The sequence below is a fragment of the Sciurus vulgaris genome (assembly GCF_902686455.1).
Source record: "Sciurus vulgaris genome assembly, chromosome: 3".
In the NCBI taxonomy this organism is placed as follows: Eukaryota; Metazoa; Chordata; class Mammalia; order Rodentia; family Sciuridae; genus Sciurus; species Sciurus vulgaris.
Window position 1 is genome coordinate 51,649,914 of NC_136463.1, and position 16,160 is coordinate 51,666,073.

The following is a 16,160-nucleotide window of genomic DNA, read 5'->3' on the forward strand; positions in this document are numbered from 1 at the left end:
GAATGACAAAAGTATCAGGTGGCAAAATTCAACTTTGGGGTTTGGGAAGGTACCCATAGGTATAGAATTAAGTATAAAATTAGATTTGCTTGAGCCTTTGGGAGCCTCCAAGTGATTCAGGTACTTAAGTATATATTAGTATAGCACTGAAATGAGTAGCTTTTGAAAGCCAAAGACATGAATAGTGATGGGAATTGGAGGATGAGTCAAAAGAAGGAAATACAATAAAACAGATATGATAAGAAATGGTTCTTTAAGGAAAACTTATTCTTCTTTTGACAATTCCATCCCAAACAATGGAAGCTCTGTTATTCTAACTGGAGGATTTCCATAGAATGGAAAATGTCTTACCCTGGGTAACACGGCCTTTAGTTTTCTGTCAGTTCCCAAAGTGAGATATTAAAAGGCTATTTTCTTTGGAATCAACAGGGGGACACAACTCTGTATCTATAACATAAGTACATGATAAAGCAGTACACATGTGATAGGTAGACAAAACTGAAAGTTGGGGAAAGAAAGAAATGGGAGAGCTGGAGGAAAACCTTTAATTATTACTAAAACCAGACCATACATCTAGGAAAAAGGCTGTAGGTGGACTATATCCATATGTTTAGAGTATCATACTAAATTTACAGCATAAGCTAGAAAATGCAACGACAGTGAACAACCACTTCAAAGTTAATAGAAAACACATATAATGTACAAAAATACCAAATCACGTTGGGAAAGTGGAAATTTCAGAGCTAACCCTTTTGAAAACTCAAATGTAGACACTATTCAATAGAACTGAACCAATGTCAAGGAACAGGATCATTATGTCTGTAAATATGAAGGTACAAAACAGTGCATTTTAAAACCAAATATTCATGACTCTACAGGAGAATTTAAATAAGCTGATGACCAATCTGAGGAGCACTCACCCCCACTTTGTAAGGTGCATCATCCCCAATGAAACCAAAACTCCTGGTAAGATACTTTTGATATCTATCAAGACAAATCCCAGTGTGTTTGCTATAGGCCACGAAATATGGCACATGCATTTTTTCTTTTAGGTGCCATGGAGCACGAACTTGTCCTGCACCAGCTGAGGTGTAATGGTGTGCTAGAAGGCATCCGCATCTGTAGGAAGGGATTCCCAAGCAGAATCCTTTATGCAGACTTCAAACAGAGGTAAGATGTTTTCATGTGAATTATTTTAAGAGATTCTTTTATTTAATTTTTCAATGAAGAATCCTTCATACCTTCTATGAAAATTGAATAGAAGAGAAAAACTATTTATGGACATATAAAAAGCATACAGTCCTTCAAATATACAGAGGATAGATACAGGAGTAGATATGACTTCTTGTTTATGTTAGACAACCCAATGGCTGTGTTGTTCCTATGGCAGGAAGATTTCTTGTGGGTGACAACAGCTATCATACATTTGATATCACTATATCATTTATTTGTTTGGCTTAAACAGATATAAGGTACTAAATGCAAGTGCTATCCCCGAAGGACAATTCATTGATAGCAAGAAGGCTTCTGAGAAGCTCCTTGGGTCCATTGACATTGACCACACCCAGTATAAATTTGGTCACACCAAGGTAATACTCTCTAAATTCAATCTGATAATATTCCTATCCCTTTGAAATTTATGTAAAGTTTCTAATATGCAACACTTTCCACACACAGGTCTTTTTCAAAGCTGGTCTTCTGGGGCTCCTAGAGGAGATGAGAGATGACAAGCTGGCCCAACTGATTACCCGCACCCAGGCCATGTGCAGAGGGTTCTTGGCAAGAGTGGAGTACCAGAAGATGGTGGAGAGAAGGTATTAGCAAAGATAATATTACTTAACCCATCATCCTAGGATTTTAAATTCTGATTCTTGTTATAATCTAATGTTGAACATTTCTGTTCCTATTATAGAGAGTCCATCTTCTGCATCCAGTACAATGTCCGTGCTTTCATGAATGTCAAGCACTGGCCTTGGATGAAGCTGTATTTCAAGATCAAGCCCCTTCTCAAGAGTGCAGAGACAGAGAAGGAGATGGCCAACATGAAGGAAGAATTTGAAAAAACTAAAGAAAGCCTTGCAAAGGCTGAGGCTAAAAGAAAAGAACTAGAAGAAAAAATGGTTGCTCTGATGCAAGAGAAAAATGACCTGCAACTCCAGGTTCAAGCTGTGAGTATCAGTACCCATCTTTCCCCCAATATCATAAAATTTCAGTTCAGTGATCACCAAGGAAAGGTCTAGATTTCATATAACAGAGGGTCTGGTTATCAGTCTTTTCTAATTCACAATTCCTTAGAATGTTCTATAAAATTTCATGTATAACATTACTAATAATCAATGTGGCAAGGATTCCTTATTGTCCAGAAAGCAAAAACAAACAAACAAACAAAAAATTCTTGCTTTCCTCTAGTTTTTCTTCCTGGAAGAATCCTGAACAAGAAATAAGATTTTACTTTCCTAAAATTTTCCCTATTGAAAAAATGCAAATAAAAGCAGAAAAATAGACCAATATAGTCAATGAAGATAGAGAATTTGTAACTAAAACATATCAACTTGAAACCAGAATCTGAGTTGTGTCTCCAGTTCCCTAGAAACTTTCTGCTCGGTTTTATTTTTAGAAACTTTCTACTGCCTGAAAGAGTAGGATTGTGGCAAGGATAATGGCAAGGAATTCTAGGGATAATGTCAATTTTTATGTAAAGCATGAGACACAGTACTGATGGTCTCTCTCTGAAGACCCAATAAATATTCAGAGGCTTGAGGAAAAGTATTTGACAAAGGGCCACTGTTGAATCTACTATTTGACCCAAAACTGACACCAAAATCAATAAGAGAAACATTAAAGTTTATACCCTGATTTCTGAATTCAGAAGGGGAATCCATTGGGCCCTTGGGTCTATAGATTTTCTACACATAGTTTGAAAATTAAAAGAAAGATGAATTATAAATACCTAGGTTGGTCTGTAATTTTCTTGTACTTTGAATAAAGTAGAATTTTCCAAATTGAGGAAAGGGTCATCATACCTTCAAGAATCAAGAGATAATTAAAGGGAATATCTAAGTCTGAATCATGTATTCTCTTCTCCTTTGGGCATAGTATGACCTCTTTCCAACAACATCAAATACCATTTTAGTAAATATTTTATGTATTACGGATCCTGGGGATACTACTTTGAGCAAGAAACATGTTCCATGGTGTCACAGATTTTGTTTTTAAACTCCTCTTTCTTCTCTTGAGAAGCATGTCTACTACTTCTTCAAATACCAGCTTTTAACATGTACCATTCCTCTTAGTTCTTCCAAACTATTCTGTCACTGGAGGACATGTCTTCCCTTTAAGTCACTTTCCTGATATCACCCTTTCCTCTCAGCTACTGCCTAAATACACGAGTCTTTTGTTTACTGATTCTTCATATACTAAAGTTTTCTCAAAATAAATACTAAACAAAGAAAACTGATCTGAAATTATATGCCAGCACATTAAACATAGGTTATTGCAAATGAAATGGTATCATAATTTCACCAGGAAACATGATTTAAATTTCTTTAACTCCAATTTTATTATAAATGGCCAATTAGTATTTTCTTAGTGGCGGAAGGCTAAAAAAAAATGCAATGTCTTAAAACATAATTTGCATATTTGGTTTCACAATATTAATACTTTCTAAGGAACCCAAATCTAAAATTGTCTATTGTCTCTCCATAGGAAGCAGATAGCTTGGCTGATGCAGAGGAAAGATGTGACCAGCTGATCAAAACCAAAATCCAGCTTGAAGCCAAAATCAAAGAGGTGACTGAGAGAGCTGAGGATGAGGAGGAGATCAATGCTGAGCTGACCGCCAAGAAGAGGAAACTGGAGGATGAGTGCTCAGAACTGAAGAAAGACATTGACGACCTAGAGCTGACACTGGCCAAGGTTGAAAAGGAGAAGCATGCCACGGAGAACAAGGTATGAAGCGGACTCTGTCGTACTATATACAGGTTCTTCCTAGTGAGGTGGCAGAGCTCATCTCTTTCTTAACCTCCGTAGGTGAAAAACCTCACAGAAGAGATGGCAGGCCTGGATGAAACCATCGCTAAGCTGACCAAGGAGAAGAAGGCCCTCCAAGAGGCCCACCAGCAGACCCTGGATGACCTGCAGGCAGAGGAGGACAAAGTCAACACCCTGACCAAAGCTAAAATCAAGCTTGAACAGCAAGTGGATGATGTAAGCCTAACGACATGTGAAAATAGTTTTTCATTTTATAACTAGGCAAGCATGAGTTTGCATTCTTATGATGCAATGAGTACTCAATAAGTGCTTCCTATGAATAAAAAATATAGAACATAATCCCTGCTGCAAGGGCCAAGATGTACACACAAGAAATTTTAAAAAGTCAATAATGACAGTTAGCTGTAACATATAATTTGGTTAAAAAGAATTAAGGGGAAGGAAGGTAAGTGTGTCCATCAAGAAAATCTGTGCAAACAAAAGCAGGTCTTTGGTTATACTTGAAAGGTTAGTGTCTATGGGAGGATGAGGAACAGGATTGTATTCTAAGCAGGGAACACAGCAACAATAAAGAAGTAGTAATGGTCATTAAAGTTTAGTCTCTTAGGAACAAAAAAATATGGAAGATATATTTGGCTTTAAATATGATCTGATATCAGAAACCAATAGAAAATGTCTGAGTGAGGGAAACATTAACAAAGATCATGGTTTGGACATATATTGCAATGGTCTCCATCCCATGTCGTGAGGTACTGACTACAAGGGATTCCAATGGGGAGATATAGAAGGCATGATGTCTCACTAGTAGTTTGTTGTACAGGTTAGCACATTTCACATTTTAAATGCTGAATCCTTAAACTAGGTAAATGTCAACAGGCAAGGAATTGATGGAACAATTTTCCTAATTCAAACAACAACCAAAACAATTTGCTGATAAGATACGTAGAAATGTTTAAAAGTTCAACCTGAGACAAAAAGTGAGGCCACTCTAGGAACTATATTCATGTATTACTAACTTTTAGCTTGAAGGCTCTTTGGAACAAGAAAAGAAAATCCGAATGGACCTAGAAAGGGCAAAGAGAAAACTGGAGGGAGACCTAAAATTGGCCCAAGAATCCACAATGGATGTAGAAAATGACAAGCAACAACTGGATGAAAAACTTAAAAAGTAAGCAGCAAGAGACAAAAGTGTCAGGAGCTAAAATTACTATTAATATTTCTGTGACTGACATAAAGTGTTTTTCCAATAGGAAAGAGTTTGAAATGAGCAATCTGCAAAGCAAGATTGAAGATGAACAGGCACTTGGTATGCAGCTGCAGAAGAAGATCAAGGAGTTACAAGTAAGTACATGATTTCCATCACTTTAATTCAACAAGAAAAATAAATGACTGACACTAAAAACTCAGTTTGTATTTACCATCATTTTCAGGCTCGCATTGAGGAGCTGGAGGAGGAAATTGAGGCAGAGCGGGCTTCCAGGGCCAAAGCAGAGAAGCAGCGCTCTGACCTCTCTCGGGAACTGGAGGAGATCAGCGAGCGACTGGAAGAAGCTGGTGGAGCCACTTCAGCCCAGATTGAGATGAACAAGAAGCGAGAGGCTGAGTTCCAGAAAATGCGCAGGGACCTGGAGGAAGCAACCCTGCAGCATGAAGCCACTGCGGCCACCCTGAGGAAGAAGCATGCAGACAGTGTGGCTGAACTTGGGGAGCAGATTGACAACCTGCAGAGGGTCAAGCAGAAGCTGGAGAAGGAGAAGAGTGAAATGAAGATGGAGATTGATGACCTTGCTAGTAACATGGAGACAATCTCCAAATCCAAGGTATAATCATGATTCAAGTTTCAAAGAGGTTTCTGTAGGACAAGTGTGAAACTTTCAAGGATCTAGTAATTGGCAGAAAGAGACTTGGGTCATGTAAGTTAGGGGACTTGGGGTCTGGGGAATAACCCCAACTTGCTCACTCTTTACTCAACAATAGACATACCTAAATAATATGGAGGCTGAAAACTTAGGCTCTTTCAAATAAAAAAAAAAAAAATACATCCAACTTGAGATTTTTAAAACACTTCACATTGATTATTGGGCTTTTTATTTTTCCCTTAGAGACAATATAATTTGTTTCTCACAAATATCTCATGAGCTGAATCAGGTATTATTATTCTCACATCACAGTGAATACAATTTAGTAAAGATGTTAAATTCTTTTAAAAATTTTTTTCAAATATATTTTTAGTTGTAGATAGACACAATATCTTTATTTATTTATTTATTTATTTGTTTGTTTATTTATTTATATGTGGTGCTAAGTCGTGAACCCAGTGCCTCACACGCACTAGGCAAGTACTCTACCACTGATACAGAACCCCAGCCCAAGATGTTAAATTCTCAAGTAATTTTGTGATAGTTTGTTTAGACTATGTATCTTATTATTCTTTCTATAACAATCTAAGATCCTCGTTGTTTTATTTGTTTATAAAAATAGTTTATTCTCAAAGTAAATTAACACTGCAGCTATGGAAGTTTCAGATTACTGAAATTTTCTTTGGTGCAAATCCTTGCTTGAGTGCCTTCTACTACTTTTTGAATGCAGGGAAACCTTGAAAAGATGTGCCGTACACTAGAAGATCAAGTGAGTGAGCTCAAGACCAAGGAAGAGGAGCAGCAGCGGCTGATCAATGAGCTGACAGCACAGAGGGCACGCCTGCAGACAGAATCAGGTGGGCCATTTACCGTTGCTTACCTCAAATGACAGATTTATCCTATATGTGCTATGCAAGATCAAGTATTACTACACCAGAAGGTACCTACTAACATGAACACATTATTGAAAGAAAGTATGTAGCTGCTTTCTTTCATAGACAGATGGATTAATTGATGGTTCAATCCATCAGGTCCTTTGGTTTTGGAACATTTTAAAGCAGATTTGATTTTAATCAAAAAGTTATCAAATACCAAGGATATCCCCACAGTAACCCTTTCCCTTTTCAAAATGCTTTTACAAGCTATTTGTTTGTTTTCCTCATTAACCTGTGTGATGGTGTCCCTACTGTAAAGAGGACAGATTATAGAAATGATGAAATAGCTGGTCCAAGAATTCTTACTTCTGTTTTTTTCCTGAAGTCTTGCCAACTGCTGATAACTAACACTGTTAGGCAAAGCAATATTCAGGATAACAACTCATATAGCATTAAGTGAGGTTTGTGTATTTTTGATTAGCAAAATTGGAAAGTCCCTGCATTTACTCTTCTTACTACTAACTTGTCCAACTTTCTACCAAAGTTCTACCTCCCTAAATAAGAGGTTATGAGATGGAAATTGGGAGTAATTTCAGTTATTAGAGTAATAGGCAGATATATGTGTTACAGAACAACTCTACATTTTCATATTTATTCAAATACTTTTTATAATAAGGTTCAAAAAAAGTTTTTAGTTAAAGGTAGGAAGTACATTTCCTGAAAAGAAAAGCTACATTCTCAAAGAGTCAACAAGCTCCTTATGTGCATTGAATGCAGTGGCGCATGCCTGAAATTCTAGCAGCTTGGGAGGCTGAGGCAGGAGGATCTCAGGTTCAAAGCCAGTATCAGCAAAAGCAAGGTGCTAAGAAACTTAGTGAGACCCTGTCTCTAAATAAAATACAAAATAGGGATGGGGATGTGGCTCATTGGTTGAGTGCCCCTGAGTTCAATCGCCAGTACCTGCCCCCCAGAAAAGCTCCTTGGGTTTTTTCTTTTTTAAAACATGTTTATTCCTAGTAATAACTAATTGCTTACTAGTAACTCAATAGTATGAAAGAAATAAAACTTGTGATTTTTATTTAAATCAAATGAGATGCTTTCCAAGTAACTAGGTTAAAAAAAAATGGTGCTAAGAGGTTTTCTGCCTCTTCTAACATGATCTAGTGTATATTTTGAATAATAGCACTTAAAGAATTGAAGACAAATTTAAATGTCGTTTAGTTTAGGAACTGATTAGTTATTTAGAACCAATTCATTTTGGGCTTAGGAGGACCACTGATCATTACTTAATATAAAAATGCTTCCAGGATTTTCTTTTAAGCATCACTTCTACTTATAGAGTCAATTGTTCAGAGCCTCCTACTTTTCATAGATTAATTTTTTTTGTTTCAACAAAATTTTCAGTGGTAAGAAAACCAACACCACTGCCTTAGCTAAAAAGCACTGGAATATTTTGTTGGTTTGATTTACATTTCTTTTCACAGGTTTCTTCTTCACTTTCTATTATGATCATATAATCTTAAATGTCATCTGAAATCTTTGGGGTTGTTCATAAATATGTATGTATCTTTAAGTTCTCCATACTTCCCATTTTTCCATAGAGTTGCTCATCAGGGTTGAAGTGGATATTGGTGTTTTGGTATATTCATGCTCTCCAGCATATTTCAGACTTGGCTTCCTTTCCCTGCTCCAGTTTTTATTTTTAAAGACTTTAATTTTCAAAGTCAGGTTGAGTTTTCTGGATCTTGGTCTTCACAGGTGAATATTCACGCCAGTTAGATGAAAAGGACTCATTAGTTTCTCAACTCTCGAGGGGCAAACAAGCATTCACACAACAGATTGAGGAACTGAAAAGGCAGCTTGAAGAGGAAGTAAAGGTAAATCCTACTTGTTGTTTTCATTATAGTTGTTTTGTGGTTGTTTTTAACTTACTTTTACATATTTTCTACTAGTGATCTATAGGAGCTTGGGATACACACCACTTTGAAGATATGAAATTAAGTTACCAATCTGTCTATTCCCAGGCGAAGAGTGCACTGGCCCACGCCCTGCAGTCCTCCCGCCATGACTGTGACCTGCTGCGGGAGCAATATGAGGAGGAGCAGGAAGCCAAGGCTGAGCTGCAGAGGGCCATGTCCAAGGCCAACAGTGAGGTTGCCCAGTGGAGGACCAAATATGAGACGGATGCCATCCAGCGCACAGAGGAGCTGGAGGAAGCCAAGTATGTTCTAGATTTGATTAAAATGTAAATGCATCTGTTAACAAAGTAAATCTGCTATGAGTTCTAAATGGGCAAGGAGGATCCGGGCTGCCCCCAAAACTAAAAAAAAAAAAAATATGAAAAAAACCCATATAGACATAACCCTAAACAAGAAATACAAATACACTAGGATAGTCTAGGGAAAGAAATGACAGTAGAGGTTTGAAAGAGAAAGGGATATAAAACAAGAGGAAGCTGAATAATTAGTTTTTAAATGGGGAACTTTGGATCTCATTTCATCTACAGAGGTACAGATTGAATAAAAGTTACTTACACTCTCCTGTTTCTCTTCCCTCTCAACCACTAATGGAATAACTGCTCCAGGGTGATGGATGTGGAAGAAAAGCAATCAAGCTTTAAAGTTCAGTTCTTTTATATATATATATATATATATATATATATATATATATATATATATAAATGTGATTACATGTACATTTATTTATAGTAGGGGAAAAGTAGAAATATGTTGTTAAAGACCAAAATGTATACAGAAAATGCTATAATAAGAAAGAAAATACAGTGTTTTATAAAGGAGTAAATATTCAATGTAATTCAAAACTGAATTATGTAATAAGAAGAATATGGACAGGAAAGAACCTATGACTTGATAGAAAGTTTAAGATGACATTAAGTCATTTATTTTTCTGGAATTAATGTTTTGATGAATGCTTAGGAGAGATTCTTAGATGAGTTTTCAAAGCAAAATTTATATTGATTTGAGAAAGCTTCTTTTAATTAATGGATTAATAAAATGCCAGCAAAAATAAGAACTATAATTAAACATACAAAATCAAGTGTATTTTATTTGAATTCAGTGTACCCAATAGTTGGGTCCTTAATATGTATGACAGCCCACAAGAATACAAAGATTGGTAAGATACAGACTGTACCCTCTGGAGATTAAAATTAAGTAGAGGCAGACATGAAAAATATTAATTCAAGGTAGATATGAATATGCTAAAAAGGAAGAATAAACCAGCTACCTTGAAGAATAAATGTTGTCTCAGACTTGTCATGGATAGCCTCAAAGGCAGACTATGTGTCCAAAAAAAATTGAAATTTTAAATTTTTCAGTATTTGGTGTAGGAGAGTAGCAGTGAGTTAATATAGAAGTGGAAACCTGAGAAGCAAAGTGTTAAATCACTCACTTGTCCCCACTTTGAAACACCCAAATCTACTGATAGTCATTCACTTCTATTATCCATATTTCATTTTTTAGGAAGAAGCTGGCTCAGCGTCTTCAGGATGCTGAGGAACATGTAGAAGCTGTGAATGCCAAATGTGCTTCCTTGGAGAAGACAAAGCAGCGGCTCCAGAATGAGGTGGAGGACCTCATGATTGATGTGGAGAGAACAAATGCTGCCTGTGCAGCCCTGGACAAAAAGCAAAGGAACTTCGATAAGGTATTCTACCCAGTTTCTGCTTCCATATTCAACACATGATTAACCAGAGCCTGCTACCTTCAGTGTGCCTCATTCAAACCACCTGAGGGCTGTTCTCAGCAGCTCTTGCTTCACTGGTAGGTGTGTGTGTTTAAATGTGAGGGAGATGTTCCTGTACCTCCTATGCTTCTCATCCACAATTATTTTTTCAGTCCCAGATCACTAAAACTCTGGTTGGGAGCTGCCAGAATATATGGCTTTCATCCCATAAAACTTTCTCCCTAAATTTCTTGACTGTTTCTTGCCCTTTAGATCCTGGCAGAATGGAAACAGAAGTATGAAGAAACTCATGCTGAGCTTGAAGCTTCTCAAAAAGAATCCCGCTCCCTCAGCACAGAACTGTTCAAGATTAAGAATGCTTATGAGGAATCCTTAGACCAACTTGAAACCTTGAAGCGGGAAAATAAGAATTTGCAACGTGAGTACATTTTACCTATTCTTTAACAAAAGATTTGAAAGAATGCTTCCCTTTTTCAACAAATTTCTCTATTTGTTCACCAACAGAGGAGATTTCTGATCTCACTGAACAGATTGCAGAAGGAGGGAAACGTATCCATGAACTGGAAAAAATAAAGAAGCAAATTGAGCAAGAAAAGACTGAACTTCAGGCTGCTTTAGAAGAGGCAGAGGTAGACATTTTATTTTATACTCTAAACCAATTACAAGAGGCATTAGGCTCTAGTGAATGCAAGAACTATTGAATCAGGAAAAATGAAAAATTATTTTTACTCGATAAAGAATTGAACATGTACACAAATAAGATAACTATGTGTCAAGAATTGTGCTAGAGACTGTGAAAACAAAGACAAGTAAGTTAAGTAAGGTTCCTTCCCTCAAGGGCATGATCTAGCTGGAGATAGAAGCACACAAAACAATAATAACACATTTGTAGACGTTCCTGTAACAATGGAATAAAGATGTTATCAAGGCAGCACAAAGATGGGAACTAATTCCTATTTCTAAAATACTACAAACTTATATTCCCCTGCTAATGTCACTTTTTGTGGTCATTAAGGCATCTCTTGAACATGAAGAGGGAAAGATCCTGCGCATCCAGCTTGAACTGAACCAAGTCAAGTCTGAAATCGACAGGAAAATTGCTGAGAAGGATGAGGAAATTGACCAGCTGAAGAGAAACCACATTAGAGTCGTGGAGTCCATGCAGAGCACACTGGATGCTGAGATCAGGAGCAGGAACGATGCCATCAGGATCAAGAAGAAGATGGAGGGCGACCTCAATGAAATGGAAATCCAGCTGAACCATGCCAACCGCATGGCTGCCGAGGCCCTGAGGAACTATAGGAACACCCAAGGCATACTCAAGGTACATGGCTTCCAAAGATGGACCCAGGATGATTTCTGTGACTGCGGCCTGAGAATGTGGTATCTCAATGATCTCTTATTCCACAGGATACCCAGCTGCACCTGGATGATGCTCTCCGGGGCCAGGAGGACCTGAAGGAACAGCTGGCCATGGTTGAGCGCAGAGCCAACCTGCTGCAGGCTGAGATTGAGGAGCTGCGGGCCACATTGGAGCAGACGGAGAGGAGCAGGAAAATTGCAGAACAAGAGCTCCTGGATGCCAGTGAACGTGTCCAGCTCCTTCACACTCAGGTGAATATAATAGTAGAATGGTAAATAAAGTACAAAGGGCATAGCTCGGTGGCAGAGCACTTGTCTAGCATGCATGAGGCCCTGGCTTCCATCTCCAGCACCACAAAACAAAAAAACAAAAGAATGAAGATTAAATTCTTGCTCAGATTTTAGTGCTATTTAGAAATGTACTCATAATGTTTTGTGGAGAATTAAGTTTGAAACCCTCAATGTTTCTGCAGAACAATATTTTTGTTCATCTGAACTAAGGCATACAGAATTGTCTTTTAAAAATATATTCTCAACTCAGATCCTTTATGGAACAAGGGATACTAGTTAACTAAGAGTTTATTAGAGTATTGGATATCCCAATTTTGCTCTCATGTATTTAATATTTCTAAATTTGATATTTTAACCAGAACACCAGCCTGATAAACACCAAGAAGAAGCTGGAGACAGACATTTCCCAAATCCAGGGAGAAATGGAGGACATTGTTCAGGAAGCCCGCAACGCCGAAGAGAAGGCCAAGAAGGCCATCACCGATGTAAGCAGAGGACCACACATTGGTGGATAAACTTGAATCCTGCTGCGCTCTCTTAGCTATTAAATGATTCTGTTTTACTGCTAACCAGGCTGCCATGATGGCTGAGGAACTGAAGAAGGAGCAGGATACCAGTGCCCATCTGGAGCGGATGAAGAAGAATCTGGAACAGACAGTGAAGGACCTGCAGCACCGGCTGGATGAGGCTGAGCAATTGGCCCTGAAGGGTGGCAAGAAGCAGATCCAGAAACTTGAAGCCAGGGTAGGTCTTCAAATCAACATGTATTCCCATCTCATTCCAAACCAGCATATAACTCTGAATAGCTAGTATTGCTAAATGATGGGAGCATCCTAAGATGCAAGAGAGATATTCCCTACAGTCTGAGAGCTCATAATAGGGCAATTAGATGAGGGCATCAAAATCTGCTTATGAAAGTGATAAAAGAAATATGTGGGTCATTTGAAGAAGTAGAAATTCATCAAGTAAATGGATGATAGTAACTTTTTTTTAAATGTCCACCTTCTTTCAGGTACGTGAACTTGAAGGAGAAGTTGAAAGCGAACAGAAACGCAATGTTGAGGCTGTCAAGGGCCTGCGCAAACATGAGAGAAGAGTGAAGGAACTCACTTACCAAGTAAGGAAATTGGTCTATCTAGGTTCTTACCCAGTCTAATAGATTAAAAACTGTGTACAACAAAACGTAATGATATTTGTACTTTCAGGAAATTCACTCTTTAAAATATTATTTCAGACTGAGGAAGACCGCAAGAATGTTCTCAGACTCCAGGACCTTGTAGACAAACTACAAGCAAAGGTGAAAGCATACAAAAGACAAGCTGAGGAAGCGGTAAGTTCAGAACCTCTGGGCAGGGGTGATTTGGCAGCCTCTAGTTCTCAGATGTGACCTGACTGATTTAGTTAAAGGGATGAAACAAAGGATAAGTAAAATAAGGAAAAATCAAAGGAAAATGAGTGAGTGAAGGTCTGACAATGAGATGAAACCAACCACTTGACAAGCCAGAGAAAATGTTCTATGGCACATGGAACAAAGTGGTAGAGTGTGAACTTGGCACACGGGAGGCCCCAAGTTCCATCCCAAGCATACACGCGCACACACACACACACACAAATCAATATTCTAGAAAGGGGAAGGGCAAATGCAAAATTTTTGAGTGCAAAAGAGTTTGATTCAAGAAGCAGAAAGAATAAGGAAGAGAGCAGCTTATAGGGGTCTGAGAACTAGGCAAAAGGATAGATAACAGAATCTTCCAGACCATAGTAAGACCTCTGGATTATATTCTAAGTACAAAGGGGCACTGGGAAGCAATGGGAGAGTTTTCATCTGGGTCAGTCATGACTTGATTAATATTTTTTTGAAGAATATGTGGTGAACACCACATATCATTGAGTAACACAGTGGGGGCTACAGGGAGACATGTTAGGAGGCTTTCCAGGTGGTTTTGTGGTTTGGATAAGGTAGTAATGAAGCAGAGAGAGAGAAATAGAAAGATTCAAAATATGTTCTGGAGGAAAAAGAATATAAGACATGCTAACAGGTTGCACTTATGTTGGTGAAAGAATGGCAATCAAGGGAATTCATCAGGTTTATGGTTCGAGTAACCAGGTGGACAATTGCTAAAATGGGGATCTAGGGGAAAACCAGATTTGAAGGGCAAGAAGGAAACAGGAATTCTGTTTTAGATACATTAAATGTGAAATGCCATTATATACACAAGTTGTGCCAAGTAAATAGTTGAATACAAGAGTCTGGAGCTCAAGGTCTCAGTTGTGTCAAATCAGTAGATTCTTAGGACTTCACCTTCTCTCATTTCCCCATTCCAAGATTAATCTAAAATAATAATTAAATAGTGACAATTTCCTAAGTATAGATATACATAGCTACATATCACAAGTGAGTTCTTCTGGTCATTGATGGTTTTTATTATTTCCCTGGCCTCTAATGTCTGAAAGGAAGACAAAGGGTGGGGAGGTGTGTGTGGTGGGGAGGCAAGCAAGGGAGAGAGAACAAAGACAAAGGTGTGCACATTCACATCCACACTTTAGACAGTTTGCTTAATTTTTAGTTCCTGTTTTCCTCATCGGCAAGAGGAAGATCAAGGTGTTTTTTGTTTTGTTTTGTTTTGTTTTTTTCAAGGTATGCTATTTAGTGATTCTAAGCTTTATAAATGTTCTAAATTGGAATGTCACATCTGGGGAGGATTCTTTTTTTTTATTTTTTATTTTTTATTTTACCTTGATTGATTTACACTTTGTAACACTATTGCCAATGAGTCTTCTATGATTGTTGCAAAACACCTGGTTAAACTGGCAATTGCTGTGAGAGATTCTTGAAGAGGCTTTTAAAAGAATAATGAATACTGGAGAATAAACTTGAACTAGTCTCAAATTCACTGATATATATTCAAGCATAATCAGAGATCACTCAGAAATGATAAACTTGTTTAATTTTTAAACTTAATTAAGTGGCAATAATTTATAGTCAAGGCTAGTATTTTGGTTTAATATCGATTGCCTTCCTGCATTTTTAAAAGGTTTTGTGTTCCAGTCTCAGGATCCTGGAAAAGAAAAAAAGACTGGAAACCTGGTATATTTAGTTGTAGTTCTAAGATGTTTAGATATTTAGCTTTTCTTAAAGTCAGAGAAAAATGTCACCTGCCTTTCTGCATTATCTGAGTTCAAGAAACATAGAAGTAATTATTAAAACAAAATTTAAAAAAAAAACATTTCTCTAGGTTTCTTTAGAAATTTTACAAAAGTGAATCACTTTTAAGTAAAAAGAAATTCAAGTCACATTGACCTAAGAATCTAGAAATTGGAACATTTCTTCCTCCTAAATGCATTCCCATTCACAGGAGGAACAATCCAATGTCAACCTTGCCAAGTACCGCAAGATCCAGCACGAGCTGGAGGAGGCAGAGGAACGGGCTGACATTGCTGAGTCCCAGGTCAACAAACTACGGGTGAAGAGCCGGGAAGTTCACACGAAAATCATAAGTGAAGAGTAATTCATCCAAATGGTGAAAGTGACCAAAGATGCACAAAATGTGAAAATCTTTGTTGTCACTGTTTTGTACTTATAATTTTTGGAGATAAAAAATTTATCCACCAAGAACTTGTGAGTCTCTTTCTCTTTCTCCTTTTTCCTTCCTGTCGATTATCTTTTTATGCAACAAGAGAAGAAAAAAATTTGCTTAAATTTTATGGAAAAGTGCTTAGTTGACAAGATTAAAGCATGACAGAGAGCAGCTGGGCCAAGCTTAGTAATTATCACCATGATAGTATTAAATAGTGTCAAATATTTAAAAATGCAAACTCCTCACTGTAACTACATGAACTGTTAAGCTGGAATTAGGATTCCTTGAGAGGGAACATACTCTGTTTATTGGTTCTCTTTAAATACAAGAGATTTGTGGGGTTTTGTTAACTACAGATGTTCACTTGTTTTATTACACCTTCTCCCAGGTTAACATGTTAGAATGGTAAAGAGGAAAGAAGGATGAATATGTTCCTAATATTAATTGTTCTCTTTAGAAACTTTCATATTTTACGTGTTTTTTTTCCCCTAGTACTTTTG

The 16,160-nt window shown here is 37.4% G+C and overlaps 1 protein-coding gene across 1 annotated transcript in view; it reads left to right on the forward strand.

The window, feature by feature from the left end:
* LOC306657752 (myosin-1) overlaps positions 1-15,698 on the forward strand; it is a 52,777-nt gene extending 37,079 nt beyond the window's left edge. Inside the window, exons 18-40 of the mRNA XM_079134048.1 lie at positions 879-966; positions 1,053-1,170; positions 1,466-1,589; positions 1,678-1,814; positions 1,913-2,168; positions 3,706-3,948; positions 4,030-4,206; positions 5,013-5,158; positions 5,241-5,331; positions 5,421-5,810; positions 6,580-6,706; positions 8,483-8,601; positions 8,749-8,945; positions 10,207-10,390; positions 10,682-10,847; positions 10,934-11,058; positions 11,445-11,753; positions 11,840-12,043; positions 12,442-12,567; positions 12,656-12,826; positions 13,095-13,199; positions 13,317-13,412; positions 15,439-15,698. Coding sequence (XP_078990174.1) covers positions 879-966; positions 1,053-1,170; positions 1,466-1,589; positions 1,678-1,814; positions 1,913-2,168; positions 3,706-3,948; positions 4,030-4,206; positions 5,013-5,158; positions 5,241-5,331; positions 5,421-5,810; positions 6,580-6,706; positions 8,483-8,601; positions 8,749-8,945; positions 10,207-10,390; positions 10,682-10,847; positions 10,934-11,058; positions 11,445-11,753; positions 11,840-12,043; positions 12,442-12,567; positions 12,656-12,826; positions 13,095-13,199; positions 13,317-13,412; positions 15,439-15,591 — 3,852 coding nt within the window. The 3' untranslated portion in view covers positions 15,592-15,698. The remainder of the gene's footprint in view (positions 1-878; positions 967-1,052; positions 1,171-1,465; positions 1,590-1,677; positions 1,815-1,912; positions 2,169-3,705; positions 3,949-4,029; positions 4,207-5,012; positions 5,159-5,240; positions 5,332-5,420; positions 5,811-6,579; positions 6,707-8,482; positions 8,602-8,748; positions 8,946-10,206; positions 10,391-10,681; positions 10,848-10,933; positions 11,059-11,444; positions 11,754-11,839; positions 12,044-12,441; positions 12,568-12,655; positions 12,827-13,094; positions 13,200-13,316; positions 13,413-15,438) is intronic.
* The last annotated feature ends 462 nt before the right edge of the window (positions 15,699-16,160 follow it).